Genomic DNA, 23,752 nt, shown 5'->3' on the forward strand with positions numbered 1-23,752 from the left:
TGGTTCCATATTTGAAAAAATTGTCAGTTGGACACAACCCTAAGAAATCCAAGGTATTAACTCGAGAAGAAGTAAATCAATTCATAAGAGAGGCAGATGATGAAATATATTTGATGGCTAAGGTATATTTTTAATCATTGTTTTATATGTATTTTAAATTACTAAATATCGATATCCTTTTAGGTCGTTTTAATATTGGGTATTTCTGGTGCTTGCCGCCGTGAAGAACTCACTAAAATGAGTGTCGATGACATAGAAGATAAAGGTTCCATCTTGATTGTGAAAGTACCGGATACAAAAACGAACATACAACGAATTTTTACGGTTTCGAATCTAGATTATATCGATATTTACCGAAAATACGTGGCTCTTCGTCCAAGTTATGCTAGCAGTCGCCGATTGTTTTTGAAGTATCAAAATAAGAGATGCATTAACCAAGTTGTTGGAATAAATTCTATTGGAGGGATGCCCAGCTTAATAGCAAAATACTTAAAATTACCAAATTCTGATGCTTACACAGGTCACTGTTTTCGGAGAACCTCGGCCACACTTCTTGCTAATGCTGGGGGTGATATATGTAGTTTGAAGAGACACGGGGGATGGAAATCTTCCACCGTGGCCGAAGGATACGTGGAAGATTCTATCAATAATAAGATTCAAATATCAAATAAAATTTTAGATTGTGAAATTTCAGGATCACATGGTATCACCTCTACCTCAAAAATTAGTAGTGTTTCAACCCCCAAAACCCCAATATCCCGAGCTGAACCTGAATTATCTGGTTTAGGAATAAATATTGGTTCGTGTACTGGTTGTACGATTAATGTTAATATTGTAAATAATAACTAAAGTTATTGTAAAATTCTATCATTATTTTAAAAGTATTTAATTGTTATTCATTTAAAAATAAATAATAATTTGGAGTTTTGCTTCATTTTTTCAAAGATTGAAATACAAAACTCTTATTAATTTACATGCAGTGTGCGAAATACTTCGCCTGTCATGGTAACGTAAGAATCCGAAAAAAAGTGTCACTTCGCATATTGTTGTCAATGCGCAAACCTTGTCATTTTTTGACGTTTGTAGAAAATAACTATTTTCGATCATTGGCGTATTTTATAAAGGAGTGAAACAGTCAACCTCATTGCAATATTTTATTAGAAATTTTTTATATGAAGCAAATTATTTATTTAAAAATATTTATTGGGAAGACTGATTTATTGCGCAACTTTTTTACCTCTTGTAATTTTTCGATAAAACCGGCAGTTTTCTAGTAAAAAAAATTAGATGCGTCATCGTTCACTAAAGGGTTATTGCGAAAATTTATAAAAATAAAGTAGGCGGATGTCATAACAAATAAATTGTTATTTATCATATTAATAAATTGACACTTTCTGTCAACCAGTAATTAGTACCAATTGATTAATTTATTATCAGAATAATTATGGCAAATAATATTTATACCAATGACGAATATGTCGACATGCTCCAAGTGTTTTTCGAATACAGAAAAAATAGTAACGCTGCAGTAAGATTATACCACCAAAGATATCCAAACCGACCGATAGACAAACATTGGCCTCGGTGGAAAGAGGGCTTCGCGAAACTGGTAAAATTCAGCCCAATCATGAGGGTGCCGGAATAAGGCGTAATGTCCGAACTGTTGAAACTGAGGAAGCTATACTGGAACATCTAGAACAAGACTGTGGTACAAGCACAAGTCAGGTGTCCAGGCAACTGCAAGTTTCTCACAGTCTTGTGCAGAATGTAACTCATGAAAATCTTTTATACCCTTTTCACCATCAACCCGTGCAAGAATTGAATGACCCTGATTTACCTAACCGCGTGGATTTTTGACAATGGTACATTAATATTTCCAGGCATGGCTTATGAAATATTTTATTCAAGATGTCAACATAATTTCAATTTAAACGTTTGGATGGGAATTGTAGGAAATACTCTAGTAGGTAGGTCCTTTTATTCTTCTACACAGGCTTGGAGCGGCCGAGTATCTTAGATTTTTGAACGAAAATCTTCCAACATTACTTGAAGATATATCCCTCGCTACACATGGAGGTGATGTGGTATATGCACGATGGGGCGCCTGCACACAGTAAACTTGCCGTTAGAGAATGGATACATTTAAGTTACCCGTTAAGTTTGTTGGCCTGCACGTTCACCTGACCTAACGCATGTGGATTTCTTTTTGTGGGGACGCATAAAAAGTATTGTTTATGCCATTCCTGTTGCCTCCTTAGAATAACTACGCTTAAGAATATTTCAGGCAGCAGATGGCTTTCGCAATAACCAAGAACTCTTTGTGCGAGTGCGTTGTAACTTCAACAGACGTATTAGGTTATGCTAGCAGCAAAATGGAAATTATTTCGAGAATATTATTTAAATTTAATTTTGCATTTCTTGTTTTTCGTTTGTATTAAATTTTATTTCAGATAAATAACTTTACCTAATACATGTCCNACAAGTCAGGTGTCCAGGCAACTGCAAGTTTCTCACAGTCTTGTGTGGAATGTAGTTCATGAAAATCTTTTATACCCTTTTCACCATCAACCCGTGCAAGAATTGAATGACGCTGATTTACCTAAACGCGTGAATTTTTGACAATAGTCAATTAATATTTCCAGGCATGAGTTATGAAATATTTGTTTCAACTTAATTTCAATTTAAACGTTTGGATGGGAATTGTAGGAAATACTCTAGTAGGTCCATTTATTCTTCTGCACAGGCTTGGAGCGGCCGAGTATCTTAGAATTTTGAACGAAAATCTTCCAACATTACTTGAGGATGTACCCCTCGCTACACATGAAGGTTATGTGGTATATGCACGATGGGGCGCCTGCACATAGTACACTTGCCGTTAGAGAATGGTTAAATTTAAATTACCAGAATCGCTGGATTGGTCGTGGTCGTGATGCTCCTGTTTGTAGACCTGCACGTTCACCTGACCTAACGCCTGTGGATTTCTTTTTGTGGGGACACATAAAAAGTATTGTTTATGCCACTCCTGTTGCCTCCTTAGAAGAATTACGTTTAAGAATATTTCAGGCAGCAGATGACCTTCGCAATAACAAAGAACTTTTTGTGCGAGTGCATTATAACTTCAACAGACGTATTAGGTTATGCTTGCAGCAAAATGGAAATTATTTCGAGAATATTCTTTAAATTTAATTTTGCTTTTCTTGTTTTTCGTTTGTATTAAATTTTATTTCAGATAAATAACTTTACCTAATACATATCCATAGTCATAAGTTATCAAACATTTTTCATTAATTAATAGCAAATTATTATTAATGTTATTATTAAATTACCAGCTTATTGACAGAAAGTGTCAATTTATTTATATGATAAATAACAATTTATTTGATATGACATCCGCCTACTTTACTTTTTCAAATTTTCGCTATTACCTCTTTAGTGAACGTCATTAATTTCTTTTTACTAGAAAACTATCGGTTTCATCGAAAAATTACAAGAGGTAAAAAAGTTGCGCAATAAATCAGTCTTCCCAATAAATATTTTTAAATAAATAATCTGCTTCATATAAAAAATTTTAATAAAATATTGCAATGGGGTTGACTGTTTCACTCCTTTATAAAATACGCCAATGATCGAACAAATATTGAAAAGTTGTCTCTTTATTAGTAGGATGTTCATACCAAGTTTCGTATCTCTAGCAATCCCCATGTTAAAGAAAAAAATTAAAATGTGAATTTCAATCCTCTCCTTTAAGAGGGTATATCGCTTCAGGGGTGCAACTTTCATATAATCCTCTTATTTTTAGCTCTACATTCACTGGTAATATTTTTACTACTTCATTTAAAAACACCCTGTATAAAGTCTACGTGAACACACACTGTTATCATTAGGAACAAACATAGGCAACGTACTGTTTTGAATACTTTATTTGTTGTAAAGCAATCTCTTCATAACTTTGACGTGAGTTAAAAGAGCGTACCTACGTTAATATTTTAAGTAATACTAATAATTACAAGTACATACCGATATACGTGGATATTACCCGTTGTCCAAAAAATAAAGTAAATTTGTTTAAAATATGAAAAATCTTTGTGTTTCCAAATCAATTTCGTCGCTTTCAAAATAATCCCAACCCGATACAATTCACTTATGCCAACTTTTTTCCAACTCTCGAAACAGTCTAAAAAGTGTTTCACCGATATGGTCTTTAATGCTTTCGTCGATTAGGTTTTTATTTCCTTGATAGAGTCGAAACGGTGTTCATGGAGTGGTCTTTTGAGTTTAGGGAAAAGCCAGAAGTCACTCGGTGCTAAATCAGGTGAATACGGAGGTTGCGGACTGATATGAGTTGAATTTTTGGCGAAATGGTCTTGAATTATGAGCCGGTGCATTATTATGATGCAAAAACTAAGACTTGTCTGTCCATAATTTCGGTCTTTTGCAGCGAATAGCTTCACCCAAACGACGCATAACACTCAAATAATATTCCTTGTTATATAACAGGTTGGCCGGTTGGAAGATTCATGGTGTAATATGCCACGACAATAAAAAGAAAACTGTCACATGACCTTGATTTTTGAGTGACTGGCGTGATTTTTTCGGTCTTGGTTCACCTTTTGCGCGATATTCACTCGATTGACTCATGACGTCTTGGTAGTCAGAAACCATTGTTTCACAGATGTTAATGCAACACTGTTTTTCCAAAAAGTTGGACTTTTTTGGAACCAAACGATATTTGACGCGTCAAGGCACAACAAATCTTTTAAAATGGTATTTACTGAACCATTTGAAATGTCAACAGTCTCAACAAGGTCTTTTATTATTAATCGACGGTTTCCAAGCACAAGATCTTTGATTTGATTAACGTGTTGTTTTTTTTTTGCACCATAACCTCATCACTAAAGGCCTTCTGTAACAACCTCAACGTTTCCGCGGCAGTATATTCATTCCGCAAAGAAAGTTTAATACAAATTCATTGCTCAACAAAATCAGGCATAAGGAAAATCGATAAACTCTCGTGTGTTTACAAAAACACGAGTAGCTCTGCAGCAATTGAATATACTGGGCGAATTTTAAATAAATAATTTACCTTATTCTTTGGACACAGAATTAATATTTCTGCTTTTGGTAATACGCAGCAATTTGTAGTTTAGCATGTTTAATTAACTATGTTCGATATCGCATATACTACACTAATAAATTATAAGGATGTTTTCGAGAGTAATAATAAACATTAAAATGATTATGTGAACTAAACCCTTCATTATTTCAATACTTCTCGTTTCGGTATAATTATGTTGTTGTATTTCAAACTTTTAATTTCCTCTATAGAATCTGTCTAACTTTTCTCTGGTGTAGGTAACGATTTGACCCTTAATCATTAAAATCCAACGAATTTTATCATTAAGTCTAAAATCCAACAAAATTAGCATTTTCGACATTATAAACGGCAAAAAATAATTTAGATAATGCCCCCATCATGTCTATGTAGAAACATATTAAAACTGTAAATATTTGTCCATATGAGTTTATCCTGGACAGTGACGATAAGGCTCTTAAAATCGAACAAGGCAGTGCATAATTAATATAACATTAGCAATATATTTTTTCTCTCCTGTAAAATTCGACTTGTATTACTAAAATACTTTACAACTTCTAAGGCTCTACAATTTTTCAAAGAAGAAAAGTAAAACATAAATTTTAATCAATCGCAGTAGCTGCCTTCAGGTAAAATTTAAGCAAAACCTAATGAGGATATTGGATTTGGGTGGGTTTATAGGTTTCAAGTGTTGAAAAAGGTCTGACTTAGATGAGTATTTTCTTTTATATTTTAACATTGGTAATAATCATTATTAGATTACTTTCTATAGGGTACTAAAACTATAGAGGTTAATTCGGAACTTAACTGGAAAAAAATAGATTGCTGTATAACTAACCAATCATAAATCTGCTAACACTAGAAAAATCAATAAAGTAACAACACTATTACCAATTTTTTAAAACCCACTTGTAGCCAGCGGAAAACTGTCGACTGCTTGAGGCAATAACTCATCTTCCGAGCAATAATTCTAGAACTTAACTTTATTATAATATTTTTGCCTTTTTATTACAGATTTAATTTAAATAAGAGAAAGGTCTATTACTTTTTAACTTTCTGATAGAATGTGTACCTTCAATTACTCTGTTTCAATTTGTCAAAAATTTATATTTGACTGTTGAAACGGGATTTACTATAAAAGGTGGTGGTAATAATAATGGAGAATCGAAGTAATCTTTATGAAGCTTTGTTTTCAGAGAAAAACAAAAAAAATTGAAAGCGTGCTGTTAAAATAGATGCTTCGCAGATTAATAGAGGAGAGACTATTTCGTCCTCAGAGTTAGGTAGTAATAGGTCATATGTTAAAAATTAGTAAATATCAACACAACCGGCTGTGCTGGTATTTCGAATATCCAAAGTATTAGCTAACGAATATTACATAGGTATACTTCAGGGGTATAATCTAAAATCCAAATGGTGTCGAATTAACCAAACTTGCATAAACGAAAAATGTCGCAAACAAAAGTTACAGGGTGTTAAAGTTTCTGTTTTTATTTCTTGTTTTCTCCTTAACTCAGAACCCAGTTAACCGATTTGAGCAAAATTGCTTAGTTTTTCTTCATGAAGTATGCAGTGATTATGTTCCTATTAGGTTAAATCGCATAATTTCGACTATTGATAAGTGTACATTTTTTGTGTAGAATAAAATTCTCAACCTATTTTTGATAGTTGCGTGTCAAAATTTAAACGTACAAAAAAGTTACAGAATAATATTCACAAAGGGTTGTAGTAAAATAAACGCCCTGTATGATTTAACCAAATAGGAACACAATCACTGCATACTTCATGCAGAGAAACTAAGCAACAGCAAACTTTGCTCAAATCGGTTAACTGGGTTTTGAATTAAGGAAAAAACAAGAAATAAAGAAACTTTAACACCCTGTTTTTTGGGTTCTAGATTATACATGCACAGTGCAAAAGTGCAAATAAATGATTGTCAGTAATAGGTTTGTTTCAACAACCGTCGAGAACTGGTTTGGAACCATCACAAATGTTTGTCCAACTCCGTCTTACAAACCATTCACCAAACATACATACATTCACAACTGGCTGAATTTTTCTGATGGATCTTAATGGGTTCCTTGTTAGTGTTGGAACAAACCCAACAACTTTGCGTCAATAATTCTTATGTAACTGGATGTAGAACATTTTCATAGAGAGCTTCTATGCATAGAGCTTTCATTAGGTGGAAGAGATGTTCAACTTTGGCATCTCTGTTTAATTCTATTTTAACTGTATTGTTAATGCGAACTTTATTTTTTATTATTGATTAAAATAATAAACAGAATGACGTGCCTTGTATTTGTCTCAATTTTTTTTCTATTTTCGTTGGCAGTACCTGATATTTTTCCCTCTTTTCTGAGTACTTATGTTATATTTTGGTCAGATGGAAATATTTAAGTGATATTTTGCATTTTATACTGAAATGTTATATCCGGTGTACGTGATCTTTTTGTCAGTATACAGGGTGTCTCTTAATTAGCTGCCAACCCTGAACAGGCCGATTCTATGATCAAAACTAAGTAAAAAAGTTCATATGAACATGGGTCCGGAAATGCTTCCTAAGGGCACAGGGACCCATTGAAGAGGGAGGAATGGAAATCATTTTTTTGCAATATCTCTCAATCGCGTTGTGATAAATGAATGAAATTTGGTATACACAGCTAAATTTTGATGAGCAATTTGATGGACTAATCCATTTATTTCCACAAGGTCCATTGGGGTGGGTACGGGGGGGCCCTTGGTACTTTGCGTGTGTAACTTTTTCATCTTTGACTTTTTAACAAATTGGACAGCAAATTCCGTTTTCCCGAACTGTTTTACGTTAAAAAGGTACTCTTGTTTCAAATCGTTATCTTTAACGGTTTCTGAGAAAATCGCTCTTGAATTAATCCCACTTTGGTCAATTTCATAGTAATTTAAACAAAAAATAATAATAATAATTTTCCTTTCCTCTCTTTTCCATTTAAAGGATTAATTTTTATTTAATTTAATTTTTTATTATAATTTTTTTATTAAAATTAGATTAAATTTAAACAAAATATTTTTTTTTGTTTAAATTACTATGAAATTGACCAAAGTGGGATTAATTCAAGAGCGATTTTCTCAGAAACCGTTAAAGATAACGATTTGAAACAAGAGTACCTTTTTAACGTAAAACAGTTCGGGAAAACGGAATTTGCTGTCCAATTTGTTAAAAAGTCAAAGATGAAAAAGTTACACACGCAAAGTACCAAGGGCCCCCCCGTACCCACCCCAATGGACCTTGTGGAAATAAATGGATTAGTCCATCAAATTGCTCATCAAAATTTAGCTGTGTATACCAAATTTCATTCATTTATCACAACGCGATTGAGAGATATTGCAAAAAAATGATTTCCATTCCTCCCTCTTCAATGGGTCCCTGTGCCCTTAGGAAGCATTTCCGGACCCATGTTCATATGAACTTTTTTACTTAGTTTTGATCATAGAATCGGCCTGTTCAGGGTTGGCAGCTAATTATGAGACACCCTGTATATAACCAGGTATATAACTTATAATATTTGTTCTCTAATTTTGTTTGTGATGCGTATGTATAATTGCTATTGCAGTGTTATCGCTTGATAATATATAATTTTGTATCTACTTGTATCCTCAACACTTGCTAATAGTTTGCAACCCAATTTTATATGATCCATTGTTTCGGGAATTCTATTTTCTGCATTTTTATTTATCCTTTAGGATATTTATTTAGCTATATATTTATTGCTATAACTTGTTCTTGAATTGCAAGAATAAAACTGTTTTATTCTTGTAATTCAAGAGTAAAACTGTTCTTTCTGTAGGAACTTATATGTTTGATCTTTATTTCCTGATTGCCATTATTATAGTATCAACATGAAGACCAATTTATTTTCATAAGTTCTATTGAAATGACCACGAAAAAGTGTTTTTGTGTTGATACGTGTGCAATTTCTGCCTATCTGTGTTCATTGTTATGGAAATGAGATCTTAAAGATTTTATCTTTTTTTATTTTGAACACAATTCTTGTAGGGCTAGCATTCCTCTTCCTCTTTCTTTCTTAAATAATTATCCTTTCTTTTACGTGAATTGGGGTGTAGTTTCGTATTTTTTGTTAATTGTATTCTGGTTAAAATGTTAATAATGTCTGTTTTGGACAGATTAAGATTACAGACAGACAGATTAAACAGATTAAGTGTTGAATTGGGGAACAGGCACAATACCACTTCGTACAGGTGCTGAAAATCTTTTTTGTTGTGGCATATTCCAATTTATTGTTTTTATTAAATTAAATTATTATTGTTATTATTTATGTAAGGGCTAATGCAAATTTTCTGAGCTCAAATATGTTCAAAGAAAAAATAGAGACATTATTTTAAAGGCTTTATTTTACGGTTGCTATTTTTGTTTTCAGATGCAACATGCCAAGGAAAAGGCGTTCGACGGAAACGGATTCTGACGAAGACTTCGATGACGCGAGACACCCGCAGCGAAACGCCGCTAACGCGAGGGAGCGGGCTCGCATGAGGGTGCTAAGCAAGGCGTTTTGCCGACTGAAAACCACCCTTCCCTGGGTGCCCGCTGATACCAAACTGTCCAAATTAGATACTTTAAGATTAGCCACTAGTTACATCGCTCATCTCAGAGCTGTGTTAATGGACCAGCCGGTTCCAAGCGAGCAGTTGCACAAACACCCTCTAACACTAGTAAGTACAGATATCACATTTTCTGAGTATATTTCAGAATCGAGTAATATAATTTCATTTTCATGTCAATACGTTCGTATACAGAATAAATGTGAAAATATTATTGATGATCATAATTCCCAAACATCTACTGTCAACATAGTAGTCCCACAAGGGTCTATTCTGGGCCCTGTGCTTTTCATTTTTTACGTTAATGATATTGATTCAGTCATAAATAATCAACACTATTTTACCCCTGCTGATAATTTTACTGTTACTGTTTCTGAACGAGATCATCATTCAGAAAGAATAAATTGTCTTTCAGAAAACATCATTCATATTTCAGATTTCCTAGTCACATAGTTCACATAGTTATTAATTATTGGTAACCGACAGTTATCAACTGCACTGTACGAAGCCACAAAAATGAAATATGAAATAAATGTTTCACTGTACCATTTCAAAAACGTAATATCACACAAAAATAGTTATGCTGATACTCTTACTTTTATGAACGAAATCATTTCTTCTTTAAAAAAAATCTAATATAAATTGGTACCATTACGAAAATACAAACAATATGATAAAGAATTAAAATATTTGTTAGATAATCAACACAAAATATTAAACACTACATACATATTTCAACAAGAAGGTATTCCTTTATCAGATACCAAAATTTGGTGTGAAGCTTCATCTAAGTCTCGAATATATGTACCAAAAGATTTGTATCTTGATATTTTAAAAAAATTGGTAGGTTCTATACAGGGCGACATGGAAAAAGTGCAATGCATAGCGCCACATGATAAAGGACCTCAAAACATAAAAACAAAACATAAAAAGTTCCTATACACTTTGCATAAATTTCTTTTGGTTTCAAGATAAAGAGTGTTAAAGAAACTTTGGAAAATATTGATTTTGTTTTTATTATTTCCGATTAAGTGAAGGGAATGAACTGACAATTGGCAAATCATATCCTCTACAGGTTGCTAACCAGTTGGGGAGTTAGAGGGTTCACTATGCTTAAATCGAATTAATAAATTAATACCATCCTGTAAAAATTGCTATTTTAACATTTTGCGAAAGTTCCTCTCAGTTTTTGTGTCATATTTTGTCCTTTCTTTCTACAAAAAGGGGTTTTTGTCGACTTCGCTTCAGTGGCTTAGAGTACGAACATATTTTTTAAATAAAACATTTTGCAAATAATGTATGAAGCAATGTAAATCTATGGCAACTGTCAAACTGACGTTGCAATAATTTATCTAAACTATAAAATATTAAAAAAATTTCGAGTTCTATCGATTTTTCGAAAAAAAAGGTCATTTCGAAAATCGGCTCTTCTTGCTCGACGAATAGTCGCAGAGAAAACGAATGAGGGCTCATTTTTTTCCTTGAGAGTTGTACTTTCATGGTAAAAAAGAGTGGTAACGATTTTATTCATTTCAAGTGTCCAAAAATGAAATGTACACATTTTTTGGTCGGGTTTTTCTAGAACATCTTTTTCGATTTTCATTTCTCAATAATGTCTATTACAGGAATCGATTGCTGACATTTTTATGCGAATTAAAAAAAATGTTGCTCTATGACCTTCTGGAGCCAAGATAATTATTTTTTTCACAAAATTCCACAGGGGTTGAAGTTGAAGACTTATATTTTCAACAAAAAAAATACTGTGGTTCAGTTTAGCCAATTCTGCTTTTTTATTGTGCGTCAAACCGAAACATTCGAGCTACTCGGCCGCTCCGAAAACTGAATTCGTGCGTTCAAAGGCGTTCTTACTTTACAAATTTTCATTATCTCGACTTCTGGACCACGTACAAAAATCCTTTTGTATTAAATCTGGGGTATAACATATTTTTTAATTTAAAAAAGGTACTTTTTTGCTTGCCGAGGACTACATTTACAGCAAAAACAAGTTTCAAAACCTTAATTTGCAAGAGATATAGCAAAGACAAAAAGTCAAAAAAAAATTTTTAGGTTAACTTTGCCGTTTATGCGCCACAGGAAAAAAAACACTCTTAGAATTTTTTTTCCATATTTTTTGTTTCCAGGTGGTATTTTTTGTAAATTTAACATTAGGCCGTGACAGATTGATTGGACTAAAATCTCGACTAATCTACCAAGAAAAATATCCCACACGCCGGATACGAGAACATTTATCCATGTTTTTCGGCGCTTGGGAGAAGACGGATGCTTTAAAACCAAAGGCTGATAGTGACGTTTCAAGAAGTCATCGCACTGTTAATAATGAAGAAGCTATTTTGCAAACGGTAGAAAATAATTCAGGAATAAGTACCAGAAAAATAAGTTTAGCTGTACAAAATGTAAATGGCGAATCAGTCAGACACGTCCTTAAGGAACAGCTTCTTTACCCCTTCCATTTTCAAAAAGCTCATCACTTATAAGAAGACCATGTGTACCTACAATATTGCGAGTGGCTGCACAATCAAGATGAAAATGTCCTTTCATTAATTTGGTTTTCTGATGAAGCGGGTTTTAGTCGCGACGATATTCTAAACATGCATAACATGCACTATTGGAGTGATAAAAACCCTTATCAAATCGTAATAAAAAATCATCAGTATAGTTTTTCTATTAATGTGTGGGCAGGTACAATTTCTTAATTGGACCATTTCGAATGTCCAATCGTTTAGCAGGTGAACTGTATCGAAATTCCTTACTAGATCAACTAAACACTTTGTTAGAAGAAGTACCATTAAATATTATTAGAAGAATATACTACATGCATGACGGAGCAAGGAAGTTCATTTGGAAATAGGTGGTTTGGTCGTGCTTGGCCAGCATGAAGTCCCTATCTCAATCCCCTCGATTTTTCATTGTGGGGGGTTTATACAAAATGTATTCTGCAGAAATAAATAATAAAGACCCTTTATGGAACAGAATTATGGACGCTGCTAATACGTTTCGTAATAATCCTGGGATATTTCAAAGATGTGGTCAATTGAGAAGATTGGAAATGTGTATTTAAGAAATAAGTACGCCGCCACTTTGAACATCTTCAAAGAAATAATAAATTATTTTTTTTTACCTGTTATTATTTTCATTATTTCTAATTATCTCTAATTGATAATAAGTAATTTATAAAGTTATTGATTACCACTGTTTTATTACGTTCATTTCTTATTTAAGGAACATGGACATGGACTTTATTTCAAGTGGAAATTTTTTCGTAGAGAAACTGCAAAATATGACACAAAAATTGAGAGGAACTTTTCATAGGAATTATTTTACCTATAGCAAAATGTTAATATAATAATTTTTACAGGGCCGTAGTAATACAGGGTGATTCACAAATGATGACCAAAAATGAAACCTCGTATTCTTTGGTCGACATTCGAATACAATGCTTTTTAAAATTACATATTGGCTTGCAATAGCAACTTTGACATTTTGAGCAGTTACAAGAAAGAATAAATAATACTTTTCATCAGATTCAAGCAACAATAAATTTCGGGCCTATATTCGTAGAAGTGGGGGTATTCTTGAGCATTTACTCAAATAAAATCATTAAAATGATGACTAATGTTATTAATTTATTCATTCGAATAAATAACCGATTAGTGCTTGTCATGTCATTTAAGTGTTTTCAGTTGGTTTTTTAAGTTTTACTCGAAAATCAGGCTTTTTTCGAAAAACTTATAGTCCAACCAATCTGTTAAGGCCTTATGTTAAATTTACAAAAATATACCACCTGGAAACAAAAAATATGGTGATATAGGGAATAAACTCTAAGAAAGATAGTGTATTTTTCCTGTGGTGCATAAACGGCGAAGTTAACCTAAAAAATTCATAAAAGTTCGGTTTTTCGCGAATAAAAGAAAATTTGAACTCCAATCGAAAAAAGTTAAAAGAGAAAGTTGTAGCTATTAAAAAAACCTATCGAATCATATATTTAAATATATCGATAGCTATATTACTTTTCGAGATATATCGAAAAAACCGTCAAAAACCGACTTTTCTTGTTTCCGCTGTATCTCTTACAAATTAATGTTTCGAAACTTGTTACTTGCTGTAAATGTAGCCCTCGGCAAGCAAAAAAGTACATTTTTCTTAATTAAAAATTATAAATTTTTCGAGTTATATCGATTTTTCGAAAATAAGGTCATTTCGAAAATCGGCTCTTCTTGCTCGACGAATAGTCGTAGAGAAGCGACTTAGGGTTCATTTTTTTCCTTAAGAGTTGTACTTTCATGGTAAAGAAGAGTGATAACGATTTTATTCATTTCAAGTGTCCAAAGATGACTTTGAAAAAAGTAAAAATTTTTTGCTCGCGTTTTTCTTGAATACCTTTTTCGATGATTTTCATTTCTCGATAATGTCTATTACAGGAATCGATTGCTGGCATTTTACGCGAGTTTTTTAAAAAAGGTCGTTGTTCTACGACCTTCTGGAGCCGAGATAATTTTTATTTTTCAAAAAATCCCACAGGCCGCTATTTAAGTACTACAGCGACCATTCTTACAGAGAATAAAGTTGAAGACTTATATTTTGAATAAAAAATACTGTGGTTCATTTTAGCTACTTCTGCATTTTTAATTGTGCTTCAAATCGAAGCATTCGATTGTATATTATATTATTATAAGTTTGATTTAAGCATAGTAAACCCTCTAACTACGCCACTGGTTGCCAACCTGTACCAATGTACCAATTGTCAGTACATTCCCTCCACTTAATCGGAAATAATAAAAAAAAATCAATATTTTCCAAAATTTCTTTAACACTCTGTATCTCGAAAACAAAAGAAATTTAGATATAAATGTATAGGAACTTTTTATATGTTTTCAGATTCTCTATCATGTGGTGCTATGAATTGCATTTTTTCCGTATATTTTTGTCCTCGTATGAACAAACATATTACTATTTGGACAAAATAGTGTGTTGGATATCAATTGGTCTAAACTAGCAAACATACTAAATCTATGGGCAATTTTGATATTCCAAAAGTCAGTTGCACTACATATTGATTTTTTTTTCTAAAACTCATCTTGGAAAAAGCAGACAAAAACCCATCACTTTACAAAGGTGCGTTTTAAAGTATACAGGACTTTTCAAAAATAGGTGTTTTTAGTGAGGCCGTCTATTGGCAATCACATGCATCGCCGTCGGAAAGGTACAGTCATAAATTCATCACATTTGGACTTCTGAAGCGACGGCGACGGTATGATTGTGTTATCGGTACAAAAATGAGCATCGAACAAAAAGATAATATTAAGTTTTGTTTTAAAACTTTTACAGCAACGTTTCAATTGATGAAACAAGAAACAAGTTTATAGTGATAATTAATTATCCCATGACAGAGTTCATGGGTGATATAAGCGGTTTAAAAACGATCACGAACAACATAAACGATGAGCAACATGTTGGCCAACCGAAATCCGTGATCACCGCAGACTCCATCAAAACTGTGCGTGAATTCATCACAGATCGGCCAAAATTTTCATTGAAATTCACGGAACTGGAATTGAGCATCTTAAAAACATTAATTTATTGTATTTTGGCTACATTTGAGCTACCGAAAAGTGTGTGCACGTTTGTTCCGCACAAGTTAGATTAGATTAGATTAGATGTTTTATTTTGTTTTGAGACAATTACAAATTGTATAACAATAGTCACTTATACGTATAGCATATATTTAAAGTAAAAACAAATGTAACTTAACCTAGGAAGCAAAAAACTCACCCAAGGAAAACATTTGGTCACTAAATATAATTTTAACATTACTTTAAATTGATAAAAAGATACTTTATCTTGTCTTAATTCAAAAGGTAATTTGTTAAAAATTTTAGGCCCCAAATAATTTGGTGACTTATTGGTAATTGACAATTTAGAAAAAGGTACCCGAATATTATTTTTATGCCTTGTGTTTACACCATGTATGTCACTACTTAAATAAAATTTTTGCCTATTTTTAAAAACATAAATACACATATCAAATATAAATAACGAACTTAAAGTTAAAATTTTGTATTGTTTAAAAATATCTCTGCAGGTATGTTCACTAGGTACACCAGCAATATTGCGCAAAATACGCTTCTGTGAAATAAAAACAGAATGTGAGAGGGTGGAATCACCCCAGAAACAGACACCATAACGAAGACGCGATTCTACTTGAGCATAATATAAATTAATTAACTGATTTTTGAATAAAATTGTTTTCATGTTTTTAAATAAAAAATTTATTGAACTTAAAGTGGAAACGAGATGGTTGCAATGCACTTTCCAATTAAGGGTTTCGTCGAAATAAATTCCCAGAAATTTAACACTGCCTAAAGTGTCATTCTTAATGACACAGTTATTAATTTTTATTGTTAGGTCGTCACATTTTCTCTGTCTATTATGAAACCTTATTATTTGCGTTTTATTTACATTTAAATATAAATAGTTCTGATTAAACCATGCACATATATTTTCAATCGTTTTATTAATACCGATGTTAAGATTTTTATCCGAGTTACTTGAAATAATCAGAGATAAATCGTCGGCATACATGGTAAAAGCTACGTTACCTATTACATTTTCTATTGAATTGACATATAAAACAAAAAGCACAGGTCCCAGAATAGAGCCCTGCGGTACTCCCATTTCAATTAAGCTATAATCAGAATTGATCTCATTCAAAGTATCGGAATTAATGTGTTGTATAGAGACATATTGTTTCCGAAATTTTAAAAAACACAGTAACCAGTTCAACGGAACACCTCTTATGCCATAATCATAAAGTTTGGTAAGTAAATTATCGTGATTAACGCAGTCGAATGCCCTACTAAGATCACAGAAAATCCCGACAGGGCACTCGCCTGCATCAATACATCTAATGACTTCTTCGTAAAAAGAGTGTGTAGCTGTTATAGTGGACCGCCCTGAACGAAATCCGTGTTGGTTCTTAGTTAAAATTCTTGTTTTGTTTAAAAAATTTGTCAAACGTTCTAAATAAGCATATTCAAAAATTTTTGAAAAGCTGAGAGGAAGAGTAACTGGTCTATAGTTTTCTAATGATAAACGATCACTTTTTTTAAAAATAGGGAGTACTTTTCCCACCTTTAAAGTGTCGGGAAAGATACCGGTTTGAAAGGATAGATTTACTAGATACGTTATAGGCTGCATTATCACTTTTAAAACACGTTTTATTAAAAACATGGGAACGTCGTCTGATCCTGCGGATTTCTTATTTTTTAATTTATTTCTTAATAAATTTAATAATTCACTTTCAGAGAAAGGGTTTAAAAACAAAGTTTGATTTACTATTTTAGTAACACACACTCTATTATCAACGTTATCAGCAGATATATTCTCAACAATATTTTTTGGTGTATTAATAAAAAAACTATTAAAAGTTGAAGCAACCTCAACAGGATCTTCAATTGTTACTCCATTATATTTTATTGATATATTACTCCTATCTTTCTTTTTGTTAGAAATTTCATTTACTATATTCCAAGCTGCCTTTACTGGATTATCCGAATTATTAATTTTATTTTGGTAATATTTTCTTTTTGTTTCTCTAATTGTAGATATATGCTTATTTTTAGCTATTTTATAGACAGGAACTAAATCGGCATAATTTGTTTTTAAATGAAAAAGAGTTTTAAGACGAGAGCTAGATCTTTTGACTTCATCATTTACCCATTGTTTACCGGAGTTATTTACCTTAAAGTGATGCCTGCGTACTGGAAAGAAACTGTTAAAATAATGTAAAAATATCCTATTGAAGTAATCAAAAGCCTCATTTGTGTCAGAAAGCTGGTACATATAGGACCAATCTTCTTCATACAAAGAGTTTTCAAACTGTGCCAAATTGCTTTCATTGTAATTTCGTCTCATATAGGTTTTATTACAAGAAGTTGGAACATAGCAATCTAATTCAAAAAGTATCGTTCTGTGATCAGAGAAAGTGTTGTCAAAAACACAACATGTTCCTTCGTCATGAAAGTTAACGAAAATGTTATCAATTAAGGTAGAAGTGGTGTCTGTCACTCGAGTAGGCCACCCCACCACATCCTTCAAATTAAAACAAAGTTGACAGACGACCAAAAATTGCTCAAAATTCAACATTCGAAGGACATCACCAAGGAGGCCAAAAAGAATAAAAACTTCCTTTACAACATTGTGGCTGGTGACGAAACGTGGTGTTTAAAATATGATCCAAAAACCAAGCGCCAAAGTGCCGAGTGGAAGGCGCCAGACGAGCCAAAACAATAAATTATCTCGTTTGAGTAAGTCAAAAGTGAAGACAATTTTGATTTGTTTTTACGATTCCAAGTCTGCAAAGAGTTCGTTCCACCGGGCTAAGCACAATTCTATCTTTAGTTCAGTCAGCGCCGGACTGGCCATAGGGAAAAAAGGGGAAACTCCCGTTGGGCCACAGCCCGAAAGGGCCGCTTGGCCCAATATTTAATTAGATATATTTCAAAAATTTTAAACTTCTGACGGGCACTTATCCAACGCTTAGTTTAACATACAAATATCTCCTAACTCTTTCTTTTACGCAGATGGCTTGTGAGCGATCGTTTAGTATTTTAAAATTTATCAAAAATCGGTTGCGAAATTCCATCGGACAAGAAAAATTAGAAGCCTTTATACTTGAACTCTGAAAAAGATATTTTAAACAAGATCACGATTGACGCAGTAATTGACTTACTAACTTCGAAACATCCAAGTTTTAGAAATAAGCTTTTACTATAATATTATTTTCAGATTTGTCAGATGTATTTTAATCGAAATTGCTGAAATGATTAAAATTAAGTTTCATCTGTATGTTATTCTTTTGTATACTATTAGGTTAATACATATGATTTAACAATACGCTTTCTTTGGTTTTATTTTCGTACAAATAATTGTGGTTTATTCTAGAATTAAGTTCTTAGATTACAGCTCTCATATTTTTATGTCTTATTTAATATAGAATACAAAATCGTATTCTATGGTTCAAGCTTGATGGATTTAGAAAAGTTACCGAGTAAAGCGCTTAAAAGTAGTCGAATGCAACGTAAAATTATCCAATGAAAAAAATAAAATAAATCATAAACTAATTGATGGATAAAGTAAATAATACATTCAAAAATTTTCAATCTTCTCAACTTTGGAAAACTCGACATAAATAACGAGTACTTCAAAACTGTACACTAGAAAAACCCGTTTACTTTTTACTATGGCAAGCCAAGTCAGTTTAGAATTTTTAAGGGTCGCTAGTTTGAAAAATTCCCAGGCCGCTTTTTTCTCCCAGTCCGGCGCTGAGTCCAGTCAATGAAGGTAAAATACGGCGTTACTGTATAATTTTCCCAAACAGCACCGATTTGCACCAAAGTTTAGATTTAGGTTCTACTTACCCTCTACTTCAAATTTGACCCTGTGCCGGGGGTTGCTTTTTATTTTTTGGGGGGAAAACTACCCCTATTCGAAAATAGTCAATCCCTAAAAACCACCCCGTATGACAGTAATAATTAAAAAATAATGTTGAAAAATATTATTCAGCAACTTGGAATAGTTTAATCATATACATAGTGATATTAAATTAAGATTTCTTTACTATTTTAATTTTTTATTATTTATTTATAAATTTCAACCATTGTAAAAACCACCCCTTGCAAAAAAAATCGAACAATTATAGTTAAAAAAAATTTTTTAGTTGAAAATATAATACAATCTTTTTATTATTTAAAATGTAATGTGCCTAAAATATAGCTATAATGTGTATTGATCAATGCTTCAATATACGTATACAGGGTGGTCCGTAAGTAATGGTCCGTAGAAACGTACTAGATTTTTTACTTCAAAATATTACGATTGGAGCCAATATGCCTTAATAAAATGTTGATAACAAAAAAGATACAGGGTGTCAAAGTTGGAAATTAAAAATTGAATTTTCGTAATAATTATAATATTTTTGAGTGTATGAACGTGAAAATTTAGGGGTAGATGTTTTTGTATACGAGAAATCATAATTTGTTATCTATTTCGATGTATCTTCTAGAGGGCGCCACATACGCCGTGTTTATGACGTAAATACGAGCATAATTTTTTTATCCACAACGTTAACGCTTCTTTTTTTTAAAAATCTTAAACCTACATTATTTTCGTGAAAAAATGGTATACTTGTCATTAGCTCTAGAAATTGTCCGTTTTCAAGAAAAACGCATTTCAACAATCTGCTGCATGTTTCATTACAGGAAATTTTATCGTAGTGTGCGCTAATGAAAACATTAATTTTGACAATTAAACATTATCCCTTTGTACACATTAAAATACAAATTATCAAGTTGATAAATTTTATTTACAAAACCAGTTAAAGGAGAAATTTAATTAAACAAAACTATGATTTTATCAAGCGTTTAACAAGTAAAAAACTGAATATGTACCTAAGGAAAAATAGGAAATGTTTCAAAGTAAATTTTCAATATGTCCACCATTCACCTCGATGCACTTGTCCATACGATTTATGAAAGATCGTCTAATATTAAATAATACCATTGGATCAAAAAAAGTTGAGGCATTACTAATTTCTTGCCAAAGTTGGACGCGAGTATTTATAGTGTTTTTATAAACAATTTCCTTCATTGTGCCCCATACACCAAAATCTAAAGGGTTGAAGTCTGGACTACGTGGCGGCCAAGGAAATATACTACCACGGCCAATCCAACGTTCAGGAAAGTGTTGGTTTAGATATGTTCTTACTTGATGAGTAAAATGTGGCGGAGCGCCATCTTGCATGAACCACATATTTTGCCTCAAATTCAGTGGTAACGCATCCAATAGATCAACAAAGCTATTTTCTAAAAAATTTAAATAACTTGTACCATTTAAATTTCCTGGCAACTCATATGGACCTAGAAAATGGTTTCCAATGATCCCACACCAAACATTAATCTTAAATTCATGTTGAAAGTGCCGTTCTCGAGTTACATGAGGATTTTGAACTTCCCAACAATGCTTATTTCTTAAATTGAAAATACCTCGGCGAGTAAATGTCGCTTCATCTGTAAACAATATTCTGTTGACAAATGTATAGTCAGTATTCTGCTTGTTCCGAATATCACTTGCAAATTGATATCTTGAAGGAAGATCGACAGGTAATAAATTTTGAACTGGTGTAAAATGATATGGATGATATTTTTCTTCATGTAATGTCTTTAAAATTGATGTTTTATTAATTCCCGTGGCTGCAGCTAATCGTCTTGAACTAGTTTGTGGATCATCTGCAATGCGAATTAGTATTTCGTCTTCCTGGTCAGGCGTAATCATTTTTGGTCGACCTAAATTATCACGTTTAGGACGAAATGAACCACTTTCGCCTAAGTTTCTGAATAGATTTTGAAACAGTCGTTTACCAGGTTGCAATCTGTTTGGAAATCTTCGGCAATATTCACGTTGCGCAGCACGTCCATTGAAATTTTGTTGACAATAAACAACCGTCATATCTCTCATTTCCAAATTCGAGAAATTATTATGTCTCGGCATAATTCGTTATTTTCTTTTAAATACTTAATTGATTTTTACCAAAAATTAATAAATACAATTTGAAATAATTGCTAACTGTCACAATGATTTTTTCTAATTGTCAAAACTGTCTTGGCATTGTCGCACACTACGATAAAATTTCCTGTAATGAAACATGCAGCAGATTGTTGAAATGCGTTTTTCTTGAAAACGGACAATTTCTAGAGCTAATGACAAGTATACCATTTTTTCACGAAAATAATGTAGGTTTAAGATTTTTAAAAAAAAGAAGCGTTAACGTTGTGGATAAAAAAATTATGCTCGTATTTACGTCATAAACACGGCGTATGTGGCGCCCTCTAGAAGATACATCGAAATAGATAACAAATTATGATTTCTCGTATACAAAAACATCTACCCCTAAATTTTCACGTTCATACACTCAAAAATATTATAATTATTACGAAAATTCAATTTTTAATTTCCAACTTTGACACCCTGTATCTTTTTTGTTATCAACATTTTATTAAGGCATATTGGCTCCAATCGTAATATTTTGAAGTAAAAAATCTAGTATGTCTCTATGGACCATTACTTACGGACCACCCTGTATCTGCAAAAATATGTGACTGGTTTTTTCCCATAATTCACTTAGTTTTTATGCTATCAAGCCCTTCAAAAAACCATTTTGTAGGTTTTTTCAAGAGCTACAAGATCAAAATTAAATTTTCTTTCAGTCCTTATTTTTGTAAAGGTTTGAGCTGAAAGGGCTTGAACAAGTTGCTGTTTACGAACATAATATGCAAACTTTAAACAGCCATATCTTGCTTAATTTTTATCCTACAGAAAAAATAAATAAAATTTTCAATAAACCAAAACCGACAGTTTTGTACTCTACAAAATTTTGCGTATCATTAAGTAATAGTTTTTGAGTTATTTTTAAGAAAAGACAAATTTTTCCAAAAATATAAAAATTCTCTTTTCTCTTCAGTTTAACTTTTTTCAAAACTAAGCACTTTAAACCGGTCAAACTTCTTAAGCATATTACAAGTACATAAATAAAGTAAATTGTAAAGTGGTAGCGATTATTTTCAATTGTGGTGGTAATTAGGGGGTGATTTTCACGTTTTTTGTCGCCGAAAAAAATACGGACCAACTTTATTTTCGTGATAACTCGCTTAGGTTTGATGCTATAGAAAATAAAAATAAAGGTATTTTTTCAAGCATTTTAAAAAAGTGTGTGAGTATTCCCTGAAAAATGCATTGGTTTTTGGTTATTTCACATTCAAACTTTCAATTTTGGCGTTTAACGAATAAGAACCAACCTTCAACAAGCTATTACTCCGCTTGTATTGGGTCTACAGACACCATAAACACACCATTCTTTTTGTGTTTTTATAAGCTACATTTTTTATAAGAATGATTTTTTTGATAAAATACTTTTTGAGTTATTCGCCAAAAACCGTCTGAAAAAGTGTTTTTTTTTGTTAAAAAATTTACACGTTCACTCGCGAATAAGTCGAAAAGTATTGACTTTCAGAAAAAACTTTATAGAACAAAAGTTGCTTAGAATTAGTCAATGTATCCATTCTCGGAGTCATTTTCAATTAAACATTTTTCACCCCCGAGAAGGGGTGGCATCCACCTCCAGGGTAAAAGCAATCCCCGGTACAAGGTCAACTTTGAAGTAGAGGGTAAGTAGAACCTAAATCCAAATTTTTATGAAAATCGGTGCTGTTTGGCAAAATTATACGGGAAAATGGTATTTATTATTTTTAAAAAGTCGTGTTTACTTTGGAATACACCTCGTATATGGTACACTTTAAAAAGTTGTTAACGTCTCGAATTTTTTTTAAAGTACACGATATAAAGTGATGTGGTTTTTGTATTTATCTGTTTTTTTTTTAATTATTTTTACGTGTAGAATACACTTCTGAAGTTTTGTAAGATCTAATTCTATAATGACCCTTTACTTCGCCAAAATAAATACGCAAACATTGCTTTAAACAGTAATTAAGAAATATATGTAAATCATATTTAACATTTGCAAAAATCGGGGGAGATATTGTGTGCAAGAGAATAATCCGTTTAAAAATTGACATCACTTAGCGATCAAATATATTTCCGGATAATTTTAGTTTGCTTACATTGGAAGGATGTGCAGCGACCAAGTGGCAGCACTTCGCTTAAACAAACATCTAGAATGTCATAGAAATAATTAGAGGCCGCCGACAAATGGTTCCAGCTGTTCGATTTTCATTAACAAAATAAAATTTCGACGTTTACATCCCATAAATTCTCTTTGTTTTGATTTCTTTTGTAATGATAAACAATCGCCCATAATTGTTATAAACGGAACGGTTTCCGTGAAATTAAATAAACACCAAGAACAAAGGAATGCGTCTAAAGTATTTAGGTAATTACAAAAGGAAAATATCTCGGCGATTTCCTCTTTTTATTTTTATACATGTTTATGGCAAAATATTAGATATTATACAGTGTTTTCAAAAGAAGTAGCAC

The 23,752-nt window shown here is 32.3% G+C and overlaps 1 protein-coding gene across 1 annotated transcript in view; it reads left to right on the plus strand.

Annotated features, from left to right (window-relative positions):
* LOC108912347 (musculin-like) overlaps nt 1-23,752 on the plus strand; it is a 32,352-nt gene that overhangs the window by 3,353 nt on the left and 5,247 nt on the right. Inside the window, exon 2 of the mRNA XM_018717556.1 lies at nt 9,508-9,799. Within this exon, the coding sequence (XP_018573072.1) occupies nt 9,515-9,799 (285 nt within the window). The 5' untranslated portion in view covers nt 9,508-9,514. The remainder of the gene's footprint in view (nt 1-9,507; nt 9,800-23,752) is intronic.

The sequence above is a fragment of the Anoplophora glabripennis genome, unplaced genomic scaffold (genome assembly GCF_000390285.2).
Source record: "Anoplophora glabripennis isolate ALB-LARVAE unplaced genomic scaffold, Agla_2.0 scaffold762, whole genome shotgun sequence".
Classification (NCBI taxonomy): Eukaryota; Metazoa; Arthropoda; class Insecta; order Coleoptera; family Cerambycidae; genus Anoplophora; species Anoplophora glabripennis.